The 23,227-nt window shown below is 41.9% G+C and overlaps 1 protein-coding gene across 19 annotated transcripts in view; it reads left to right on the forward strand.

The window, feature by feature from the left end:
* Positions 1 to 23,227, forward strand: part of Pard3 (par-3 family cell polarity regulator) — a 548,906-nt gene that overhangs the window by 347,103 nt on the left and 178,576 nt on the right. For 8 of the 19 annotated variants that reach the window (XM_006531520.3, XM_006531527.3, XM_006531526.3 and 5 more), the window contains 3 exons: positions 246 to 290; positions 5,087 to 5,314; positions 16,039 to 16,270. In XM_006531520.3, coding sequence (XP_006531583.1) covers positions 246 to 290; positions 5,087 to 5,314; positions 16,039 to 16,270 — 505 coding nt within the window. Of the gene's footprint in view, positions 1 to 245; positions 291 to 5,086; positions 5,315 to 16,038; positions 16,271 to 22,311; positions 22,665 to 23,227 lie in introns of those variants that run through there. The other 11 variants (XM_006531523.3, XM_006531524.3, XM_030243868.1 and 8 more) reach the window with 4 other exon arrangements.

Here is a 23,227-nt window from a genome sequence, read left to right on the forward strand (position 1 = left end):
ATGATAACACTAACAGTACAAATAACACACGTCTGTGAGACAAAATGACTGGCATACTGCATGAAGATGCTGTTTATTCTTCTCCCTTTATTTTTTGATTACGAATGTTTGCTTGATGTTTCACTTGACTTGCATGGAATATCGCCTAAGAGCTGCGCTCTAACAGTCAAGATTGGGGGAGGGTTAAAGCATGTTGGGCTTGGGGGACTAACTGGGCTAACCATTATACATTTACCTTTTAACAGTAGCTGACGAGACTAAACTCAATACAGTGGATGACCAGAGAGCAGGTAAGAACGGACAGTTAGTCTGTTGCCATAGAAACCGTGGTTCAAGGAGCTTATCATGATTATAGAGCTGCCCGTCATGTCGAGCACCACTATTCCAGGCTCACTCAGATGCTTTCGTTATGGGAAATCGAATTGCAGGAGAAAAATACATTTTTTTTTCCTGTTATGAGAAATTTATCAGCAATACGTGTGACAGATGGAACGGACTACCTTTACCGTGTTAAAAACAACCTTAGATTTTTATTTTTAATCTTTCTTGTATAGGAATGTTTCATGGTGATTTATTTTTATAAATCAAAATCCTAAGATAACATCTCTTCAGTTCATTAGTATTGTGTAATGTCTTAGTAACGGTCTGTGCTCCAGATAGTGATTTTTATTTGAAAATAGCATTACCTGTATCAGCAGCTCTCAATTTGTAGGTCACAACCCCTTTAGGGTCTCATGTCAGATATCCTGCATACCAGATATTTACAGTATGATTCATAACAGTAGCAAAATAACAATTATGGGGTAGCAGAGAAATAATTTTATGGTTGGAGGTCACCGTATCATGAGGAGCTGTATAGCAGGGTTGAGAATCACTGTTCTATAGGAGCACTTTGACTAAGTGATAGTGTCTGGGTTTGCCATCCATGCTCCTGTGTTGCCTCTGCTGCTTCCTGTATCTTTTTCAGATGGTGGAAATAGCTCATTGTTAACCCTGACATTAGTTTGAACTATATGACACATATGGCTTCGTTAGCTTTTGGAATCTGTTCTAAATTTACTGCTTAATCATTTCATAGAAATAATGGGCTACATGGACTAGGTTTAGCAGTACACTATATCTTTTTATATTACGACATGAAAATAATCAGCAGAGTCTGTCAGTGTAATTAAGCAGTGTGCTGTGTGCAGTTGAGCATGCATGATTTATTAGTGTATTTTGGAATCTTGCTTTAATTATTCTAGATCCAGGATAATGTAATTATATCACTTAGCACGTATTAGCTTTAATTTGCCTTTTTAACCTGCTGTAGTAATTAGTTTCAGCCTGTGTGTTCTACATACATGCATAAAGATTATTGTGGTTGTTCTTGGCATTGCCATATTCTATGAAGTAAATGATAGATTATAAAGTTGCATTCAATAAATTATAAGATTGGCTGTATTCAGGGCAATTACCTATAGCCTCAGATCTTACTAAGTAGCTATTTTTCTGATATAACATAAAATTCATTGAAATTCTGAGTTGGAACTGTAGACCAAGTCTTAGTAGTTTTCATGCATGCTGTAGCAGTTAGTGTTTGGTTAAAGAAGCCCTGTGCCAGGCTGAGCTGCATATCGTCACAATGTGACGGTGCATACTGTCCAGTTATGTGAAAATCGGAGATGTTTAATTGAAACAACCCAAACCCACATGAGGAGAATAAAATTTATTGTGAGTAAAAAAATAAATAAATAAATAAAAAATAGTTTAAAGACTTTTAACTGAAAACATTATATAATTGTCCTGTCATGGGTTCAGATTTAATCATCTAGTAAAGCTATGCATGTGGTTTTGTGTTTCGAAGGTTAGGTCTTAGAGGAGAAGAGCATTTTCTGGTTTTGAGTGTACATGTCTGTCCTATGCGTGGAATTAAACTGGAAGATTTTTAAGACAAACTTTGTATAGACACCAGCATGCTTTTCGGCTTGGGGGATTTAATCTCCATTGGGAAGTTCTGGAGATGTTCAGTGTTAGCCAGTGAACAGAGTCCTCAGCTGAGTTGTTCTCTTTTCCTCATTTCAGAGCTGCCTACGGCCTTTGGCAGGTTAGCCCCGAGGTGTTGGGCAAGGCCTGCTGACATTTTGGCATAAATATCTGTTTAGTTGTAAGCCACTTGTAAATGAAAACAGAATTTCTCCTTTCTGTTCTTTGCAGAAGACACCTTCACTGAGACTTTTTTCACCTCAAGAGGGATATTTATTAGCAAGCAGGAATCAGAAACCAGGTGTGCTGCTCACCTTTAATCCCAGCACCCCTTGGATCTCCTTAGTCTACCTTCAGAGTTCCAGGCATGCATAATGAGACTATGCCCGTAACCCCCCCCTCCCCCCCCAAAAAAAAAATAGGACAGCAGGTCAAGAGCTGGGGTGAGCTCAGTAGTAAAATGCTCACCTCAGACATGGAAGGCATCACACAAATAAATCCACACTAGGAAAATATTCTGCGTGTGATTTCCTTGATCTAAATACAAGATTTAGAGATCTTGTATTTTATTTTTGCAATGAATAGACTTTCTGTAAAAAGAATAAAGAGAACATGGGATCATTAAGAATTTTTTTTAGATGTAAAAATTCTTATGTACTAAGGATCTAGCAACAGGAAAGTTATTATATTAAAATATTGTTGCAAAAACCCTATAATCGTGAATAGTCTTTGCCTATGGTTTATATAGAAGACCCCTTCACAGTTTTCATCATAGTGAATGCTGAGTTTATAACACCGTGCTAGTAGGGCTTGATATCCAAGCCCTGTGCCTGCTACTTAGCACTCTGGCCCTGAGCTGTGCCTCCAACCCAGAACTCTTAAAGTTTCTTCTTAAAGGTATGAGATCTATATTAAGAAAGCAGTGAGCTCCTTTAGTTAGAAAACAGATAATAAGCAAATTTAGGCTAAAAAGCTATGGGGTCCCTGACAACTGTTTGATTTTACAGTGATGGGATGTGGTTGACTACATGTAATTAAGTGGGTGAGGTTATTTTTCAGTAACTGAGTCAAGGTGCCTTTGCTCAACCCTCTACAGATTGACTTTTTTGCAAAACTCTTTGTTTTGCAAATTTCAACCATGCGAGAACACATACTATCCATGATTATCAACATTATGCCAAAGTGTTATATTGTAGAGAAAGAAGGCTCTGGATTATTTACACTGCTAATTTTATGTGTTGAGGGATACAGGGTCTGGTGTACTTGTAGAGTTTTCTTGCGGATGTAATTACTCTATATGTGTATTTATCTTTGCAGAACTGCTTTATCCTCAAGGGCACTGGTGCCATTCTTAAATCCACTGTCAGTTTTTGTTACAAAGTACACAAAAGTCTCAGCTAACTTCTCTTGAAGAAAAGGTTACTGTATACTTACATATATATAATGTCATTGTGATGGCAGTCAGTCCCTACATGAGGTGTGAAATCACTGCTGGGGGTACACCTGTACAGATATACCTCTATAGATACTCATAGCCTTGGGAAAGATTTACCTAATACATGTTTTACATGAGCCAAATACTGACAGGGAGTTTTGAAATCCCCCAGGCATAATTGATTCAGAAATGAACTTTTACCAAGATTGTGAAGGTGGAATGTGCGTCTCTTGTGTGTTTGGTTCCTTGACATCATCCCTTCTGTTTTGGAACATGGTTCACTTTCCATCCTGTGACGTAGCCTTTGTGAGATATGTAAGACTTGTCAATCATGTGCTGTGATGAGTGAGAGTGACCTGTTGCCACCTGAAAGAAACTTTCAGTGTGTGCTTCAGTTACAAGACAACTGATGGGATACATACACACCTGCACTGAGAGCACAAACATATCATCCTTGCTCCTGAGGCCCATACATTCTAGAATACTTCTCTACTGTTAAAAAGTCATGCCTGCTTCTCTGTCTGTCTGCATTTTCAACATCCCTGCCCTCCTTGGGCACTGCTACCCTGTGGTGAAAATAGTTAAGATAAGTAATATAAATGAAGCATTAGAGACTAATTCTTATTTTGACACTTTCAGTTAGTATTCCTTGTGTCTCACCCCTGAGCTGTGGTGAACTCACCCCTCAGCCATTTGTCTTCCAGGTAGTCACATGAGGAAGCTACTTCCTAATTATTGATCAACATATGGTGGGGTGACCTCATGTGGAGATAAGCTGTTTAGTTTCTCCAACCCTCCTTTATTTGTTTGTTTGGGGTTTTTTTTTTTTTTTTCCATCCTTTTAGGAAAATAAGTGAGGAACCAGCCCTGTCACCTGGCCCACCCAGGTGGAGATGTCAGCCATTAGAGACTGCTGACTTGCACCCTAGTGTGCTGGGTCAGACAGTGATGGATGCAACTGTCTCCCTTGCTTAAGGAAAGCAGTTCTGATTGCCTGCTAAGTCAGGTGCAGTTGGTATCTCAAGCCTTACTGCCCTGGATCTTCGAGAAATAAAAGCGAAATTTTTCTCTCCGAGGAGTGTGAACACCTCTGCCTCTTCTGGGGGAGAAGTCCTTGTGTGATTTGTCTGTTCAGATCTGTACCATCCTCCATGTAAACCATACTGCTCTCCAGAATTCTACCTGGTGCCAGCTATGCACGCTGGTGGCTCAGTCCCTGGAACTACTTTTCCTTGTGTTATGATGGCAAAGAGTGGGTGAAGCCTATGACAGCGGTGTTCACCTTCTGCTTTTAATAACTTTGTATCACAGGAAGGTGCTGCAGTTAGATTGTAACCATAACTCTTCTGGAGCCTCTTCACTGCCTCTGCATTTTAAATATAGTTGCCGATTCTTCTAGTTATTTTAGTTTATATGTGTGTCACATTGGACAATGATTTAATAAAGATTTCATCTGTTAAGATAAAAATTAATGATTTAGAACCTTTCCCAAATGGAAACAGATATAAAAACCCAATACATTTGTGACGAAAAACAAAATTAACTCTCATTATTTTCAGTCTACATTTTAGTACTTCTCACTGAGAGGATAACTTTATCCCTGCAGGTTTCCACAGGGCATAGATGTTTGGATCTGAACTTGTAGCTTCCATCTCGTCTAATCTTGTATTATTTTGACCCTCCAAGGCTCTCCCAGTAGAGATGTGGGACCCTCCTTAGGTCTGAAGAAATCTAGCTCCTTAGAAAGTCTGCAGACCGCTGTCGCCGAGGTGACGCTGAACGGGAACATTCCTTTCCACCGCCCTCGGCCACGAATCATCCGGGGAAGGGGCTGCAACGAAAGCTTCAGAGCCGCCATTGACAAGTCCTACGACAAGCCCATGGTTGATGATGACGACGAAGGCATGGAGACCTGTGAGTGTCCTGGCCAGAGCAACAGAAATTGCAGATAGCTTGCCCAAGCAGTGGTTCTCAGACATGTGACCAGGACCCTGCAGGGGCCCAGGCCCTTTCGTGCATCTGAGGTCTACCGTGTTTTCAGAATAAGGGATCAGTTATCCTTGCAGTCATTTTCTCTTTAAAAAGAGTCCATATTTGGCAATCACATCATGTGATATTAGAGTCCATGCAAAAGCAGTTAGGAGAAGCCATCTTTCTAGTCCGGATCCTGCTATATAATAGGTCTGGTTGGTTGAGCTTGAAAGTCTTTCTCAACCCCTCCAGTGCTAGAGTGCTGGCCTGTGCCACTATGTTCAGGAAGTAGGTTTTTTTGGGGAAAACAAACAAGCAAACAAACAGCTAAAAACTAAAAATCTTTTTCACCCACGTATTTTGGTATTTTGAAAATATAATCTGACTCACCATAAAATTGGTTTAGTCCTTTTTAATAATGTAATTTTCTGTTAAAAACCAAGTTTTAAATTGGTATATATTGATAGATAAAATTCACATTAAAAATATCATTTGACTGGAGTTTGGTGGTATATGCCTTTAATCTTAGCACTTGGGAGTAAGAATCAGGTGGATTTCTGATTTTGAGGCCAGCGTAGTCTCCAGAGTGAGTTCCAAGACAGCCAGGTTTATATTATACAGAGAAGCTATCTTCAGAAACCAATACATACACACATATAAAATGTGGATTTATTTATTCATATGATTTAGATTTCTCAATAACTTATGCATAAAGAGTTATCTTTGCACTAAAATGTTTGAAAACCACTGTTGTGTGTTGTCTGCCAGATGACATAGCCAATAAATACATTTAATAGCTTATTATTTTAAAAACATATTTTTGGACTAAAACAGCAGTCTATAAATTTGTACCTTTCCCAAATTACTAAATACTGTAAGCCAAACTGACTGAGAGTCATAGTTTAGTATGAATGAGCAGTATGTTTTTCACGTGGATCATTGAAGAGAAATTAACCTTTATAAGTATGTGGTTGGTGGGGAATATGTCTAAACATTTATTTTAAAAGTGTTTAAAAAAAATAAACTAAGGACTTACTTGGAAGAGAAAGAACTTACTAACTATAAAGGTAAATGTTATGGATTGGCTTATTCCATAATTGTTTATTTATAGTTTGTTCTTTTTAATTATACTTATTTTGTTGGTTTATAAATTGTACAAAATAGTAGGTTTCACTGTGGTGTTTGCATGCATGCACACAGCATGCTCTCATCATATTCATCTCCTCATTGACCTTTTAACTTTTTTGATTGTTTATTTTTGGCCCTGGGGATGAATCTGGAGCTTCAAACATTCAAGGCAAGTGCTCTACCATGGAGCTACAGCCCCAGCTCTGATTGTCTTCCTTTTCTTGTAGCTTTATGTGCCTGGCATTTCTGACTTCCATGTTCAAGCAATATCATTCTTGAGCAGCTGATTACACTGTTCTGATAGCATTTATACACCCTGACCATGCTGTGTGGAATCTAGAGGAGGAAATGAGATTGCATTTTAGAGTTTAATGTCAAATGTGGCTACCCATGTGACTTATCAGTAAGAAAAGCTGTGGGCTATATTGAAGTTTTATTTATTTGTTTGTTTGTTTGTTTGTTTGTTTGTTTATTTAACTGAAGTTAGATCCAAGACCAGAGAACATTTCTGTGGAATGTACATGACTTTCATTTCCACCTTGATAGACTGCTCCCTGCACACACACAGTCCTAGGGCAGATGATACTGATGGGCAAGGAGAGTTTTAAGTGAGCAAGCATCTTGAAGAGATTTCAAAGAGAACTACATAACTTTTGCTTATAACATGTAGTGTGTTCAGGACATGATATATTTCTGACTGGTGTAGTATAGAGAGTAAAACTGAGGTTGGCTGCATACATCTCTGTCCTTTGTCTAAATCCAGATCCTTTTTACAATATCACCAGCCTGTGATTTCAAGTAGATGCACCCTTTTCTTGCCAGAGGAAGAACATGTTTCCTAGTTTAGCTGCCAGGCCTGGGCCCAAGTTCCCTGTGTCACAGCACTGTCATCCCTGCAGAGTCTTCTCCATTATAAGGAGAGTTCCTTGTCCTGCCAAATGACATTGGCTGTTACCTATAGATTCAGATAATGATAGTTTTGTCCTTAAGAATAGGTGGAGCACTTCAGTCCCATCAACACCCAGTGTTGTGAGAAGCTTCTTAACTGGTTTGGGTTTTTTTTTAAAGTTTTTTGTTTTTTTGTTTTTGTTTTTTGTTTTGTTTTGTTTTGAGACAGGGTTTCTCTGTGCGGTCCTGGCTGTCCTGGAACTCGCTCTGTAGACCAGACTGGCCTCAAACTCAGAAATCTGCCTGCCTCTGCTTCCCAAGTGCTGGGATTAAAGGCATGTGCCACCATGCCCGGCTTCTTAACTGTTTTCTTGTTCTGGTTAATCTGTTATTTTAATCCTTATTTATGAACTTTAGTGTTCTCAGGTGTTGCGATCCTTGTTTAAATGTAACAGGAAATTGACTACGTGTGAACGTGAAGCATCCCCTGGGTTAGTCAGTTTGCATTATTGATAAATACTTGTAGCAGTTGACTTTCTGAAGAAAAGTGGTTTGTTAGTCCACGGTACAAGAGTTCCTGTCTAGAGTGGGGCTACACCATTGCTTTAAACTCTGCTGTGAACAGCAGAAGGCAATGACCTGGACACATTGGTAGAGTAAATGTGTCAAAGGCCAGGAGACATTAAGCTTGACAGACAGGGTTACAGAGTCCTCCATCAAGGTACCTTCCCAAAGAGCTAAGGACCACCACCAAAGGTTGGTCAAAGGTTTCCCTGCCTTTCTTCCAGTAATGACACTAAGAAACCAAGCCTTTGATAAAGGATGCATGCAAGCATCCCATCTGAATCCACCCAAGTTTATTTCCAGCTCAGCTTCTAGCGATCTCCACCAGTGTGGGCATCTGGTTTTACTCCATACAAGCCATTCCTCTTTTTAAATGACTCACAGGAGCCTGGAGATATGGTTCAGGAAGTAAAGGTCTTTACTACCAAATCTGATGACCTAAGATCCTTCCTTGAGACCCATAGGTAGAAGTAAAGAACTGATTTCCACAAATTGCTCTCTGACCTTCATATACTATATGGTAACCCCCCACCCCAAGCTCACCCACATACAAGCACAGACACACTCATGCAAAACACATGCATACACACAGTAAATATAACTTAACAATTCTACGGTAAATGGGCTGGGCATGTGTCTTAATCTGAGATGGCTGGTTAGTGTTTGTGATCATCTTCTCTCTGCATAGCCACTCCACTGCCATGCTGGCTTAATTTCTCCTTGTGGAATCCAATATCATTCCTGTCCAGCCAGGCTTGAGCCCTCTTTATTTGACTCCAGAAATTGTTGTTGGGGGTCCCACTATAGATTGACGTAGTAAGCTCTAGCAGCATGCATGTTCCCCCTCACCCCTCTGGGATCACAGACATGCACCACCATGCCCATCTCTCCGTAACTCTAAGCAGCCCAGACTTCTACATGATCTGCGTTGTGTAACAAGTGTCTTCTTATGATGATGTGTGTTTCCCTTCAGCCTTCCATGTAAACATTACCATCTTACTTAGGGTTTCCATTGCTGCAATGAAACACCATGACCAAAAGCAAGCTGGAAAGAAAAGAGTTTATTTTGCTTACACTTCCATGTTGCTCTTCATTTTTGAAGAAAGTCAGGATAAGAAATCAAGCAGGGCTGGAATCAGGAGGTAGGAGCTGATGCAGAGGCCATGAAGGGTGCTGCTCAATGGCTTGCTTCCCATACACCAACCACCATGGACTGGGCCCTCCTCCATTGATTACTAATTGATAAATGTCCTGCAGCTGGATCTAATAGAGGCACTTCCTCTACTGAGGCTCTCTCCTCTCTGATGACTCTAAATTGTGTTGAGTTGACACAAAAGCAGCCAATACAGCTCCTGTCCCCTTCCTTCCTTCTTCAAGAACCTTTACCCTAAACAGTCCACTTTCTACTTGTGTTTCTGAAGCTCTGACATCATGTAGAGTGTACCACTTTTAGCTTTTTAGCTTTTTGTTTGTTTCTGCTTTGCAGTGCTGAGAATATGACCTAGCACCTCAGACATGTAGGCAAATGCTCCATCACAGAACTGAAGTTTTTGTTTTGTTTTAGCATTAAGGATTTCTAGGCATTCTCTGAAATGTGCTATATTTCCTAGATGTTCAAAACAACCAGCTTCTGGGAGATAGGCAATCTGATTTCTCAGGAAGGAAGAAACAGACATTGAAAGCATCAGCAGCCTTCATTGACGAACCCTGTCTTCACACTTTCAAGCTGTTCGGTTTTCACTTACAGCCTGAATGACGGCTGAAATCTCTTCCTTGGCACAATAAAAGTTACTTGGGGCTTATTAGAACATATATTGATATCAATCCCCCTCATTGTTTAAATTTTTCTTTCTTAAAAAATCGAGACAGAATCTCATATATCCAAAGCTGATCTTGATTTTACGTTATAGCTAAGGATGACCTTGGATTTCTGATTCTCTTTATCTCCCAAATGCTGGGATTACAGTTGTGTGCCACAGGGTCAAGATTATGTGGCACCGAGGTGAACACTGTAGCAATCCACTTCCTACTGTCCTGTATGCTCTAACTTCAAATGGTTTTAAACGACATGTCCCACAGTGGAGTCCAGTGGTGCTAACATTCTAAGTTTGGGTTTGTTCCACTTGGTAGGAATTGGTAAAACCTTCACTGTCATGATGTCATTGTTCCTACGGTCAGAGGAGATGCTCGACTAGTGTCACTTCCATGTGACAACAAACTGGACAGCAAGGATGCATCTGCAATGGTTGATCTGGTTGAGTGGGCAGATCTCGTGCTACTTGTTCAGCAGGGTACTTTGGAGGGGTGTGACCAGCTGTGTAGGTGACAGCCTGCCATTGACTTCAGGAACCTACACATCTGGAAGGTGGATGAATGAAAGAAGTTTAGAAGCTAAAGTATACATGAACCTAGATCGTTGGCAATAAGTTGTTAAAGTGATTGTTGAAGATGTGAGTTCAGTCCCCGGACTCTATGTTTTAAAAGAGGCTGTGCACTGATGCATGCTTGTAATCTTAACTCTGAGGATGAGGAGTCAAAATGTCCTTAAAGCAGCTCACTGGCAGCCAACTTTGATGAGCTTGTAGGTACAACCAGTTGTTTCTGTTCCTCTACCCAAGTATGCTTTAAGTTTTTGTTTGTTTGTTTGTTTGTTTTTGTTTTAATGAATAAGCTATTTTTAGTTTAGAGCGTCTTGTGGACGTTCATTTGAACTCTTCTCCTTTGCTGGCACTTGGTATTGATACCTGTTTCCTTCCTGTCTTGTCCCCTCTCAGCCATGATCTTGGCTTTTCATTCGTCAGTTATTGTTTGTTTGTTAAGGATCTCATGTAGCCCGAGCTGACCTCAAGTACTGGGACCGCATGCATGTGCTACTACATTAAGCCTCTAATGGTTATTTTTCTCACTACACATCTCAAAAGAACTGTGTCTTAAGATTTCCTTCCTGCCTTGAACATGTGTGCTCCATGCCCACCCCCGTGTTCAATTAAAGCCAACTATTTCGCTTGCCAGGAGCGCCTCCTTCCAGTGTTAAAAGTCAGGGTCCAGAATGGCAGATCCAGTTACTTGATGCCATCTGCAGCACTGGCTGCTCATTTCCTACATCTTTCTTCCTTCCCTGAAGTCAAAATAGTCAGCTAAAATAAGAACCAGTGATAATATTTATGTTCTCAAGGCCGGGCCCTGGAGTCTGGCCCTTGGTGTTCTGTTGCAGCAGTATTGATCTCACACTCAGCCATAGAAAGTTGGTGGACAGTTGATTTGCCAAGTTTAGCAGAATTCCTAAGAGAGGGAGACAGGAGGGGAGGAGGAGGGAGAGGGAGAGAATGAGAATACACATATGCAATACTTGTGCCTGGGATGGAGGGTAGCCTCGGGCAATTTCTTCAGTTCTCTCCATCTTATTATTTGAGGCAGAGTCTCTCACTCAACCTTCAGCTCACCAACGTTGACTGTCAGTAAGCTCTAAGGACGTCTTGTCTCCCAGTCTTCAGAGCTAAGGTTAGAAGCATGCATCAATACACAGCCTCTTTTAGACTGGGGATTGAACTCATAGCTTCATGCCTACACAGCAATCACTTCACCAACTGAGACGCTCCTATAGGACCAAGTCTGCCTTTCCACTACTTCCTTGTTAACTCAGTCAAGGTTATGATGCTGGTGAGATTTGATCTTCTGTTTTCCCCTGCGAATTAAGTGGCTTAAGAACCCACATCTTCATTGTGAAGCTTTCCTAATCCCTACGTAGATCTTCATAAATGAGAATAGGAAGCAGGTCTGATTCAGGCTCATTCGTTCAGTCAGTGTTCTTTACCCCGTGCCCTTAGAGGGGAGTGTCTATTGAGTGAATATAAAGTTCTGTTATATTCTGGGGGGCGGTGTGTACATCTTTCATTCCAGCACTTGGGAGGCAGAGGCTATATCTCTGAGTTCGAGGCCAGCCTGGTCTACAAAGTACATTCCAGACAGCTAGGTCTATGTAGGAAAACCCTATTTCCAAACACCAAAAAAAAAAAAAAAAGGAAAGAAATAAAATAAAGAATACAGTTATAATTTCTATTTTATATTTTTCTGTTCATGTATCTTCACCAATTCATTTAAAGGATGTTAACTACCAGATCCTGCATTTTTTGATATTTTACAGCTATCTTAATGTCTGACTTACATCATGTCCACCCAGTGATGCTTTCAGCTGCATTTAATAGAAATCCAACTCCACGACTTGAGTTGTGAGATGCAGTGTTTTATACAGCCAGGCAGCTGTAAGCTTATTAGCCCACATCCCATCGGTATCAGCAGACACCAGTTCTTTCCTCCCTGTCTGCTCCTCTGTTCACAGTTTCCTTTTTGTACCCAGTAGAAGGGAAGGATTCAGGGTGACAGGGTCGTGCCTGGTGCATTGACCTTGGACTCCCTTGTCTACAGGGGTATGGCTTCCACAGGTTGCTTTACACTTAATGAATCGACCCCTTGGAGCTTGGTCATTTCTGGGTACAATCAGAGTTTACAGGGAAGCAGAAAGGGAGAAATGAATTTGGAGTAAGCAAGCAGCAAGAGCTCATTACAGCAAGCAGCAGCAGCAACATTGGTTATCAATGAAAGAAAACAATGGCTGTTAACGGCAGGCTGGGAGTCAGCCTGTGAGAGTCTGTGGGATCCAAAGAGCAATGTTTCATTCACCCACTTTGAGCTCCCTCTCTCAAGCTGAGGCCATTTTCTCCATAACCATTAATGCGAGAAAGTGCCCAGACTTTTCTAGACTTCACAGTGACCCAGTCCTAACACGGTACCTTTCAGAATCGAGAAGCTCAGTTTGTCACGTGGTCTAGAATTTTAATTGAGTCACATTTGCATCTGTTGAAAACATAGTGATTAGGTACGTCTTAATTGCAGAATGACTGGCACATCAAAGGGAAGAAACGGCTTCTCAATCTTACCTTTAAAAGAGGAAAGAGCAAGTGCCATCTTCACAGCAATCACTCAGGAAGGGGCTGAGAGTTCTGTGCCAGGGGCAGGTTACCCCAGTAAAAAGGACAGGGGCTTCTCTGTGTGTTCAGAAGAAGGGAGTTAGCATCTTCTCTTACACAGGTTGTCTGTAAAGATGAGCAGGATTTAAGTGGAAAACAGTAACGTTTATGCTGCATTTAGAATAGTACATTATCTAAATATAAGCTCATGATGAGTTCTGTGCGGAGTTTATAGTAGGAACAGAACAGAAAAGTCACTTGCTGCTGACAAGACACATTGCTAGTGTTTACTTAGTAAAGTTATTGTTCACACGAGTGTTTTGCATATTCCTAGCCTAAGGTTGTAAACTATTTCGTAATTGTTACAATAGAGCTAGTCCTAAATATACAGATAGGTTTTAATCTTATCATCTACTATGCCTGTGTCCTTAAATCATATACATGTTTTTCACAAATTAAACACATGTAACCAATTCATTTGAACTTCTTTTTTTTTTTTAAGTGTTTACACAGAAGAGAAGGGTATAGCAGGGAAATTCTTTTTGTTCTGAGTCGAAGTGTATATAATGTGAATCCGTAAAAGAACATCTTATGTTTGTACATATGAAATTCCATATTGCTAAATATTTTTAATTAGTTGGCATTCAAAGGCATTGGTTAGATCAGCATGCCCCCAGCAGCTTTTCTGTGATGAGGTATTACCTAAATCTGAATGTTTAGTGCAAGAATAAAGAATCCTCTGATGTCTAAGTGCCATTTAAACAGTGCTCTTGCTGGGGGCAGGAAAGTGAGATAGGAGTTTTCATCTCATAAAATGAGATTACAAAAGCAAAGTTAATAAATCATTTAATACTTACTCTGTTTCGTCCAATTTAGGGAATAAGTTGCATTACATACATGAGAAAATTATTCTGAATATGGGAAGAATTGGCACAAACACTGCTTCAGCATATAGCGAGTTGTGAAGGCACCATGTTTATTCTGTTACGGAGCCAAGAGAAGACATATGCCCCCTGAAGTCCTGCCAAAACTATTAGGCAGAGAACCGACCGTATTGCTGCTCCTGCTCCATTCATGATTTATGATAATGGTTGCTGTGGAACACTAAATCATTTACATTTATTGAGTTCTCTTTTGTTTCAGACATGGTAAAGGGTCGTAAAATGTATTAGATGATATATTTTTATCAAATGGTGATACATTTTAACAAATGTTCAAATGGTGGTGACGCTAGCTAGGATATACCTGAGGCCAGTTAGAGCTAGTTCGCGTACGGTATGCATGTAAGCCATAGCTTGATTATGGCTGGTGCTATGAGGCTTTGTTGGAGGAGAGCAGGCATCTCCTGGAGGCAGAGGAATCCTGCTCACATGCTGGATCCATGTGTGGTTGGGAAGTCAGTGCCTTTGTTTCCATAGGAATCGCTTTGTAGCTGCTGTCTGCCAGCCATCTTCACTTCCGGAGTGGTGCGGATGGGAGACAGACATGTATGGGTATTATTTGAGAAGTGTGAGGAGACAAAAGATTGTGTGCATTGGATAGAAGGTTTAATAACAGCTTGTCCCCAAGCAGGACTCAGAGAATACCCATCAGCTTCCAATCAGCACATTATAGTATTCCAGAATACATAGGTTTTAGAACTTCTGAGAACTTTTTCCTGGTAATTTGGTCAGTTATCACAAATTTGGGACTACACCCATTTCCCAAAGGATTGAAGCAATGGCCTGTAAGTGGGCAGAACATAGCCATGTTTGGAGGTGTGAGGCAGGATCCTGAACTCTGCTTAAGGTGTAATTGCAGTCTCTTATAGCTTACATACAGTGACATTTATAGCAAGCCCAAGGGCCACTGGCCAGGATCATCATTTCTTCTTGTGCCCACATCACAAAAATCATAGCCCTAGTTCAAGCATTGTGTATAAGGCTACAGTTTCTGTGTCTACCTGAAAATGTGGACTTGCCTCTTCTAACAACCCCCCTCAGTTCATATCTGTGTGTTCACAGAGAGGAAAAGAGACACAATTTCTGAGATCTCTTTTTGTTTTGTCTGCCTCATTTTGAGACAGGGTTTAATGTTGCCAAGTCTAGCCTCAGTTACTATGTAGCTGAGTATGAGCTTGACCTCCACCTCTTGAGTGCTGGAATTACATGGGTTCTATATGTAACCACCCCTGGCCTATGTGATATGGGGCATAGAACCCAGTGTCCTTGTGAGTGCCAGGCAGGCACTTCATCAACTGAGTTATACCCCAAGCTCTAAGGAAAGTGTTTCCTAGGCTACCATTTCTTCTGGAGGCAGATGGTGGATTAGAGCCAGATAACACCAATGTCAGGAAAGGTTAAAGACCTTTGTAAAGTCATTGTATATGGGTTTGCAGTCCACTGTGATCTGACCTGCCTTCCCAAGTGAGTAGTGCCTCAACCTCTACCTCTGCAGCTATGGAGTACTCTGCAGTAGTACTGAGCAGCTGGCCAAGTTGCTAAAGCGCTTGCCGCAGAAGCATGGTTCTCACTGTAGCTATTGCATGTGGTGTTAGCCTCCCATAGTAATAACATAAGGAGAACCTGAAGAAACCTGTTGTCTTCAGAAACTAAAAAAGCCACTTCTCCTGTGCTCAGACACCACATGTGAGTGTATCAGAAAGCTTGGCGCTGGAAGTCCATGCTGACATGGTGGTTGCTAGTGAGTGGTGGTGTTCAGCAGATTAAGGGTCTCTGCAGGATCTATAACCAAGGGGAAAGAGGCACAAAGGAGGTACAGTTTGCTTAGCTGGTTTTCAGTTTGCAAATGTAGAGCATAGGATACTGCTGGGTCTGTGTGGTCTGAAGTTTTCCTAGCTCTCCTTCTCAGGGCAGACTCTGAGCGATGGAAGCATCACCATGTTTGCACACCCAGCCAGAAAGCTTTTCCTCTCCCATCTCCATGCTGGACTTGCCTGTGTACCCAGATCACCATACCAAGATCATCATATCCCTTCTGATTCCACACACAGTCCCAGTCAGTGAAAGGTCCCCTTCGCCATAGAATCTGTGGGAAAGTGAGGCCATGTGCGGCTCAGTGCTCTCACTTTGTTACCGAGGCTCATCATCTTTCTTATCTCCATTTCTCCCTTCTTTCAAGTGGAAGAAGACACAGAGGAAAGCTCGAGGTCAGGGAGGGAGTCCGTGTCCACGTCCAGCGATCAGCCTTCCTATTCTCTGGAGAGGCAAATGAATGGAGACCCAGAGAAAAGGGACAAGACAGAGAGGAAAAAGGACAAAGCCGGAAAGGATAAGAAGAAAGACCGAGAGAAGGAGAAGGATAAACTGAAAGCCAAGAAGGGGATGCTGAAAGGCTTGGGGGACATGTTCAGGTAAGTATTCAGATACAAAGCAGGGGCAGTCCTGAGCAGAGTCTCCAGTTCCCCAGCAGTGGGATGCATGAAATGCCTTCTCAACACAATGTACAAATATCACAGGGCACAGCAACAGTGGCCCAGTGCTGAAGCTCCATCTTTGGTGTATAGGTCCATCTAGGTGGCACGTGACTGTTGGTGACTGGGGTTAGCAATAAGCACATCTTTGAGGCGAGTCCTAGATTCTTGTCTCCTTTCTGCTCTTAGCTGCTGCATTTTCACTTCCTTGGGGATTTCAGCGTGGTTATTTTTGAGCTGTTTTAGCAGCCTTCATTGTGGTATCTTGCCAACCACACAACAGTGGTGAGGAACCATGGACTGTATCTTCCTCCCACTGCCTGCAAAAGGCCCACGGAGAAACGGGCCTATTAAAGTGATGTTTGTTCTTTTTTGTGTGGGAACAATGGTTCATTATTTAAATCTAACACAGAGCTCAAGTTAGTTGTAGCATTTAAAGGCTCATTAATAACAAGTCTAATGAAAAAAATGTTACAGATAGAGCTTCAATTAAGCTATGTTGATTAATTTAATACTTATTACTTCAGTCTGTAAAGATTTCATTAGATGTAGTTTCTGGCTGTTTCTTGACAGTTGGTTTTGTCCCTAAATTATACTCCAGGATTACTTAGCATATCATTTCTTACAAATAGCTGCCATACAATAAAAAGACCAGACTCTTAGGAAGTTGCACCAAAAAATCCCTGTCAATGTTCATCTTAGGTGATTTTTTACAAGATTTGGATATCTAATATTAAATACAGAGATGATGAATGTCCCACAAAGTAAGCCCTAAACACAACAAGGAAATGTTTAAAGTTGAAAACACACTACTCACGCAACCTCTGATTTTTGTTTTTTGGTTTTTTTCCAAAATAGAGTTTTCCTGTATCGTGAGTCCCTTCCCTTCCATTTGCTTTCAGTTTTAAAATGTGAATTCGAGTTTTTGTTTTCCTAGAGTTTCTTGAGTTGCAGTCCTCAGGGTGACCTCAACCTGAAGGCTGCAGGGTATAGTCTGCAGTCTTCACAGCAGTGTGTCCTGTGGGTGTCTGTCCGATGGGTCACAGCTGGGGAAGTATGAACGTAGAGACTCACATTGACCTGTGCTGGCCTGTCGGCAGCTCAGCTTTAATATATAGGAAATATGCCTTTGCCTTCCACCCCCGCCAGAACCTTGGCGCCCTCACAGCTTTTCATGCAAGTTTTTCCTGTTAATATGCTGCTCTTTCTGACTGCGTTTTTCTCCCTGATGATCTTTCTTCATTATATTGCATATTGCATGCCCATACATATTTATAGGATGGAATCGTTGTAACCGCTACTAGATTCCAACTCCTGTGATTCCTCAGGAAGCAGGGGGTTCGTTCCACTTTTGCCAAGTGGCAGCTCATGAGCTGGCACCCACACAATACACAGTAATGAGGCTGCCACCTATCAGTTACATCTTGAGACTCTGCACTGCTGTCTTTCTCGGTTAGACAAGAAAAGATGGAGGACACCGGCCCCAGGCCTGTGACGCACCTCTGCCTACATCTCTCCTCTGAAGGTCTTACTAATGACAGTATATTCATGTTCTTTCATCACCAGAACTCACATGATAGGTTCAGGGCTCTGTCCTTTATGGGAAATAACAGATGAAGTTCCAGCTTCAAAGGACTACCTTAATTATAAGTGTTCTTTGCCTGCAGCTTACAGCTCCAGCAGTAAGGCTTCGTCTACTAAGGGTTAGTGGAGGGGATGTGAGCCCTGAGGAGAGAGGGCGTCTCTTCTGAGCACCATGGCTAACTCTGTGTAAATTGTCTCATTCGGAACCCATAGATTTGCTTGAAGTGAGAGCCAGCTTTGAGACAAAGAAGTTGGCCCATTTGGAAATTCCAAAGCCTGCAAAATTATAAAAATCAAAGCATGCATGGTGGCACTAAAGGTTTTTATTTTGTTTTGTACAGTTGAGTTCACATTCTCCCAGTGTTTAAGAATGGCTAGGAAGACAATCCCAGGCACTTAAACTTTCAAGGGCACCTGGGATCAGGTGAAGTTAGCTCACATTGCCCATCTTTTGGGGGACTGTGCACAACAGTTGTTAAGAATAAACGTTATTAACAAAAACCAATTTTATTTTTACAGTCAAAAGTAACAAAGGCTCAAAGTTCATCACTCTCTAGTTATCTTATTGTATATGATCTCTGCTCTGAGATGACTGACAGTGGGCATGTCTGCATACTGTGTGCCTCAGGTTATATTGCACTGCCCTGCCTGGCTTGTGGACAGTCACATCTCACCCCTCTAAATCAACAATCTTAGGAGTGCACACTAGGGAGGCCAAGGAATCTCTCAAGGCAGGGTTGGTCTCACTATATGTGGCAGAGTACAAATGTGTTTCTGGGTAGGATTGCAGCATCTTTTCTGCCTGGGATGTGGATGAGGTCTGTCTATACTGCTGTTCCACCCCTTTCCCGTTGAAGACTGCCTTACACTGTTCCTTACAAATGAGTTAGGCATAGTTTTTAAACATGAAACAGGGTGTGTAGATATGTGTGTGTGTGTGTGTGTATGAGAGAGAGAGAGAGAGAGAGCAATCTTATCTCTCCTTCCCACTGTTATTAGAATTTGTGGAGCCTCATTAGGATTTTCAAACATTTTATTGATTTTCTTTTAAAAAGATTGATTTCATGTGTTATGTTTTGCATACATCTGTTGTATGTGCACCATGGAGGTCAGAAGAGGGTTCCTGGATCCCTATCTGGAGTGGAAAGTTTTAAGCCCTCATGTGGCACTGAGAATATAACTCCAGGTCCCCTGCAAGTGCAACACATGGTGCTAACCACTGAGACATCTGTCCAACTCCAAGTTTTCAAGCCTTTTCAATGCCCTTCTGTACCTGATGGAGTGAGGATTTGAAGTGAGAGCCAGCTTTGAGACAAAGAAGTTGGCCCATTTTGGAAACTCAAAAGCCTAAAAATACAATGAAAAATCAGATTATACATGCTGGCACTAAAGGTTTTTATTTTGTTCTGGTACAATCAAGTTCACATTCGCCCAGTGTTTAATTAAGAATGGCTTGTTCTTTGGTATTCCCCTGCCCCCTGGACTCCTTAAACTCCATATTGAATGTAGTACATTCTTGAAATGAGTTTCTTCCTTTCTCTGTGTGCTTTGAGTAAGCTTAACATGCAATACCCTTAGCTGTAGGCAGCCCTTCTAAAAAAACAGGTCAGCATGTAAGTATCTGAAGTTTGGAGAGATTCAAATAGGGCAGCCTGTGTGGGAGTCACAGTGCAGCTGTGGTCTCTGTGTATTGCTCTTTCTTGCTGTCTTGTGGTTTAAATAACAAAAGGAATAGACGAAGAAGACAGGAATATTAGAGGTCATGAGGGAGGCTAGGTTCACATGGAGGTCAGAGGTCAATCTCAAGTGTCAGTGGCCAACTTTCTTGCTTGAGGCAGGGTCTCCTGACACTGACCACTGCATATGCCCACCCATCTGGCATGTGAGCTTCTGGGGACTCTCCTGTCTCTGCCTTTCATCTTGCCATATGTGTACTAGGATTGTGGATGCTACCTCTGGCTTTCCATGGAGTCTGGGGATCTGAACTCTGGTCCTTATATTCATATAGCAAATACTGCAGACTCTGAGTCATGTCCCCAGCCCTGGAGTCTAATTCACTTGATGCAGCCACATAGAAGTTCTTTGTTCTGTTTAATTAATGAAATAGTAAGGTTTCCTTCACACTGAGGAGGCTCATAGCTCTTTTCTGCACACCACCACCACCAAGTACATTCTTCCTACCCTTTGAGCTAACTAAGAGTTTTTGTAAGAAGACATTTTATTTTATGTGTATGGGTATTTTCCCTGCATACACAAATATGTCCACCACATGCATCCCTAATGTAAATGACCCCTCGGCACTGGAGTTATAGACAGTTTAGAGCTGTGATGTGTGTACTGGGAATTGAACATGGGTCCTCTAGAGGAGCAGCCAGTGCTCTTTAAGTACTGAGCCATCTCTCAAGTCCCAGTTTTGATTAAATATAATGTGGGTCAAACAGGGACTGTGAGCCAGGCACATGCCTTTATTCTCAGCCCTTGAGAGGCAAAGGCAGACAGATTTCTGTGAGTACTAGGCTAGTCTCATTTGCATATTGAGTTCCAGGACAGCCAGGGTTATGTAGAGAGAACTGTCTCAAAAATAGCAAACAAACAGAAAACCCACACATACACTGCACATCCTGAACATATAGTTTCCTATTTCTTACATTGAAGGATCACAAATATGCTTTAACTGTTGGCAAACAGCTCCAAGGACAACTGTTTGAGTCATATGAACCCCTCTTCAGTTTGTCAGTTTTGGAGTGTCTCAGTTATGAAAGCTACACCTTGTGCGAGCTGTAAGTGACTAATTTAAATCGGTAAAGACTCCATTACCAAATGCAAAGTGCCTTGTGTTTGTGTGGATGTCTTATATATGTGGCATCTTCTTAGGCTTAAAAGGGCTCTGCTGCCATCCGTCATTCAGATAGATTCCTATGTAAGAGACTGATGATGGAAAGGGGGGGGGGGGTGCCTGAGTACAGAGTGCCAAACCCAGGGAAAGTTTAAGATTCTCAGAGTATGGAACATTTCTGAGAACTTGCTACTTCCTGTGGCCTCACTGTAGACAGAACAAGGAGGGAGGTCAAATGTCAAATGAGTTATGTGCAGCTTTAGGGGCAGCAGCAGCTTTTTGAACAGTGTTTCAACCTTGGTCTCAATCTTGTCAATGATATTACCAACAAGACGGTAAAACCCTGCCTTACAGATAATAATTTAAAAGGACATGCTACCCTTTTTTTTTTTTTTTAATCAGTTTGATATTGCTTCATTTGACTGTTGAGAATCGTAGCTCTCCTCAGCTGAGGATTCTTAGAAATGACCTGACTATGCTTGTTTTGTGTTCTTTGTTTGTTTGTTTTGTATGGGCATGTAGGTAGGTTCTGGTGGGTGTATGCATGTATGGTGTGTGTGTGTGTGTGTGTGTGTGTGTGTGTGTGTGTGTGTGTGTGAAGTTGGGAGGGGAGAGTTTCCCTGTGTGTTTGCATACAGAATCAAAAGACCAGCACGGAGTGTCTTCTTCAAGTGCTTCTCTACATCAGTCTCAATATCCATATTGAGACAGGGTCTCTCACTGGGACCAAGAGCTTGCTGTTTCAGCCAGACTGGCTGGCCAGTGAAACCCTGAGATCCTCACTTCTCTCCTTCCTTGCACTGGGATTGCTGGCTTGTATAGCTGAGCCCAGCCTTTTACACGAGTGCTGAGCTTGCGTGGAAGAAATTCTACCCACGGTGCGCCATGTCCCTGGACCCTTTTTTTGTGCTGTAAGACAGGATCTCTCCTAGGTTGCCCTTGAACTTGCAACTCTCCTCTCCTTGCTTCTGCTTTTCCAATGCTAGGATGGTAGGTGTGGAGCACAGTGCCCAGCTGAGATTTATAAGCTATAACCATGGGAAAGGAAGAACAAGAGTAACACTTCAGTCTTTCTTTAAAATGTATTTATTTTGTACGTGCACATGTGTGTGGGCATGCATGCAATGGCTTAAATATGCAAGTGAGGAAAACTTGTGAGAATCAGTTCTCGCCGTGTGAGTCCTGGGGTGTCATTTAGGTCACTAGGATTGGTAGCAGGCACCTTTACTCACTGGGTCATCTCACTACTGCTACAATCTTACTAAAATTGTATCCTGCTATTCTAGTTAAAAAACAGTCACTCAGAACTGGTGACACATCTTGATTTGGGTCTGGGAAAGGATATGGGTAACCAGGTTTGAAACGTTGTTTGGGTGACATCAGATGCAATGCTAGAGCTTGCTCTTTAGAAAACCATCACTTCTGATCACAAGGTCAGATCTCAAACCTCACTGGAATGGTGTGGATGACCCATCTTGGGCTTGTCAGTGAAGGGTGAGTGCATGTGGCGGCTCTCTCAGCCTGTGCTTACTAACCTTGTCTGTACGTGTTTCTCATCCAGCCTGGCCAAACTGAAGCCGGAGAAGAGATGAACAGCATACCAGACTCAAACTGTCTTGAGCAGCACAAATTGCACAATTGTTTTTAAAAGCCTGGTGGCTGGGCTATGACTCAGTCTAGAGTGCCTGCCTTGTGTGCACAAAGCCATGGGCTCAATCACCAGCACCCTATAGACCAGGTGTGGTGACACACGCCTGTAATCCCAGCATTTGGGATGTGGAGGCAGGAGGATCAGAAGTTCAAGGCCATCCTCTACTACATAGTGAGTTCGAGGCCAGCCTGGGATACATGAAACATGTCTCAAAGAAAGGTTTTTAAAATCCAAACAATAAATTTACTTTTAATGAATTCTTAGTGGCTGTTGACGAGTTTTGTTTATGCCATCAGTTTGGATGATTTAGGGATTTCTAATACAGTCGATTTGGAACTTTCCATATTGATTTCACGCTTCGGGGTTGGAATTCTTTCAGAAGACAGGGATATGGGTTTTCTTTTCCCCCCTCTCTCAGGTTTTTGTTTTGTGCTTCTTAATTATTAAATTTTTTTCTTACTGGATGAGCATAGCCATGAGCAGATACCAATTGGATGTTTGAATCACTGCGTCCAAGATGAAATGCAGCAGTAAAGATTCCAGTTTTGTCTCCCGCATACCTTGGCAACAAGGGAGAACCTCAGACTAGGTTAGGGAGCAGGACTGAATTGAGCAAGGTGAAGGACAGTCATCGCCCCACCTGGGATGAAATGCAAGGTGCAAAGATCAGAAACCAAATGGTTGGGTCTGAAGGGACCTCTGGGCAAGTGAAAGTCCCTCAGTGGGTTTCAGGTTCCAGACTGAAAAAGCAGTCAAGAAGAGTTTCTAAGGTGCTCCTAGTGCTTCGATGTGGACCCACCTGTCCATAGGATTGCAGAGAGTAGGG

The sequence above is a fragment of the Mus musculus genome, chromosome 8 (genome assembly GCF_000001635.26).
Source record: "Mus musculus strain C57BL/6J chromosome 8, GRCm38.p6 C57BL/6J".
NCBI classification, from domain to species: Eukaryota; Metazoa; Chordata; class Mammalia; order Rodentia; family Muridae; genus Mus; species Mus musculus.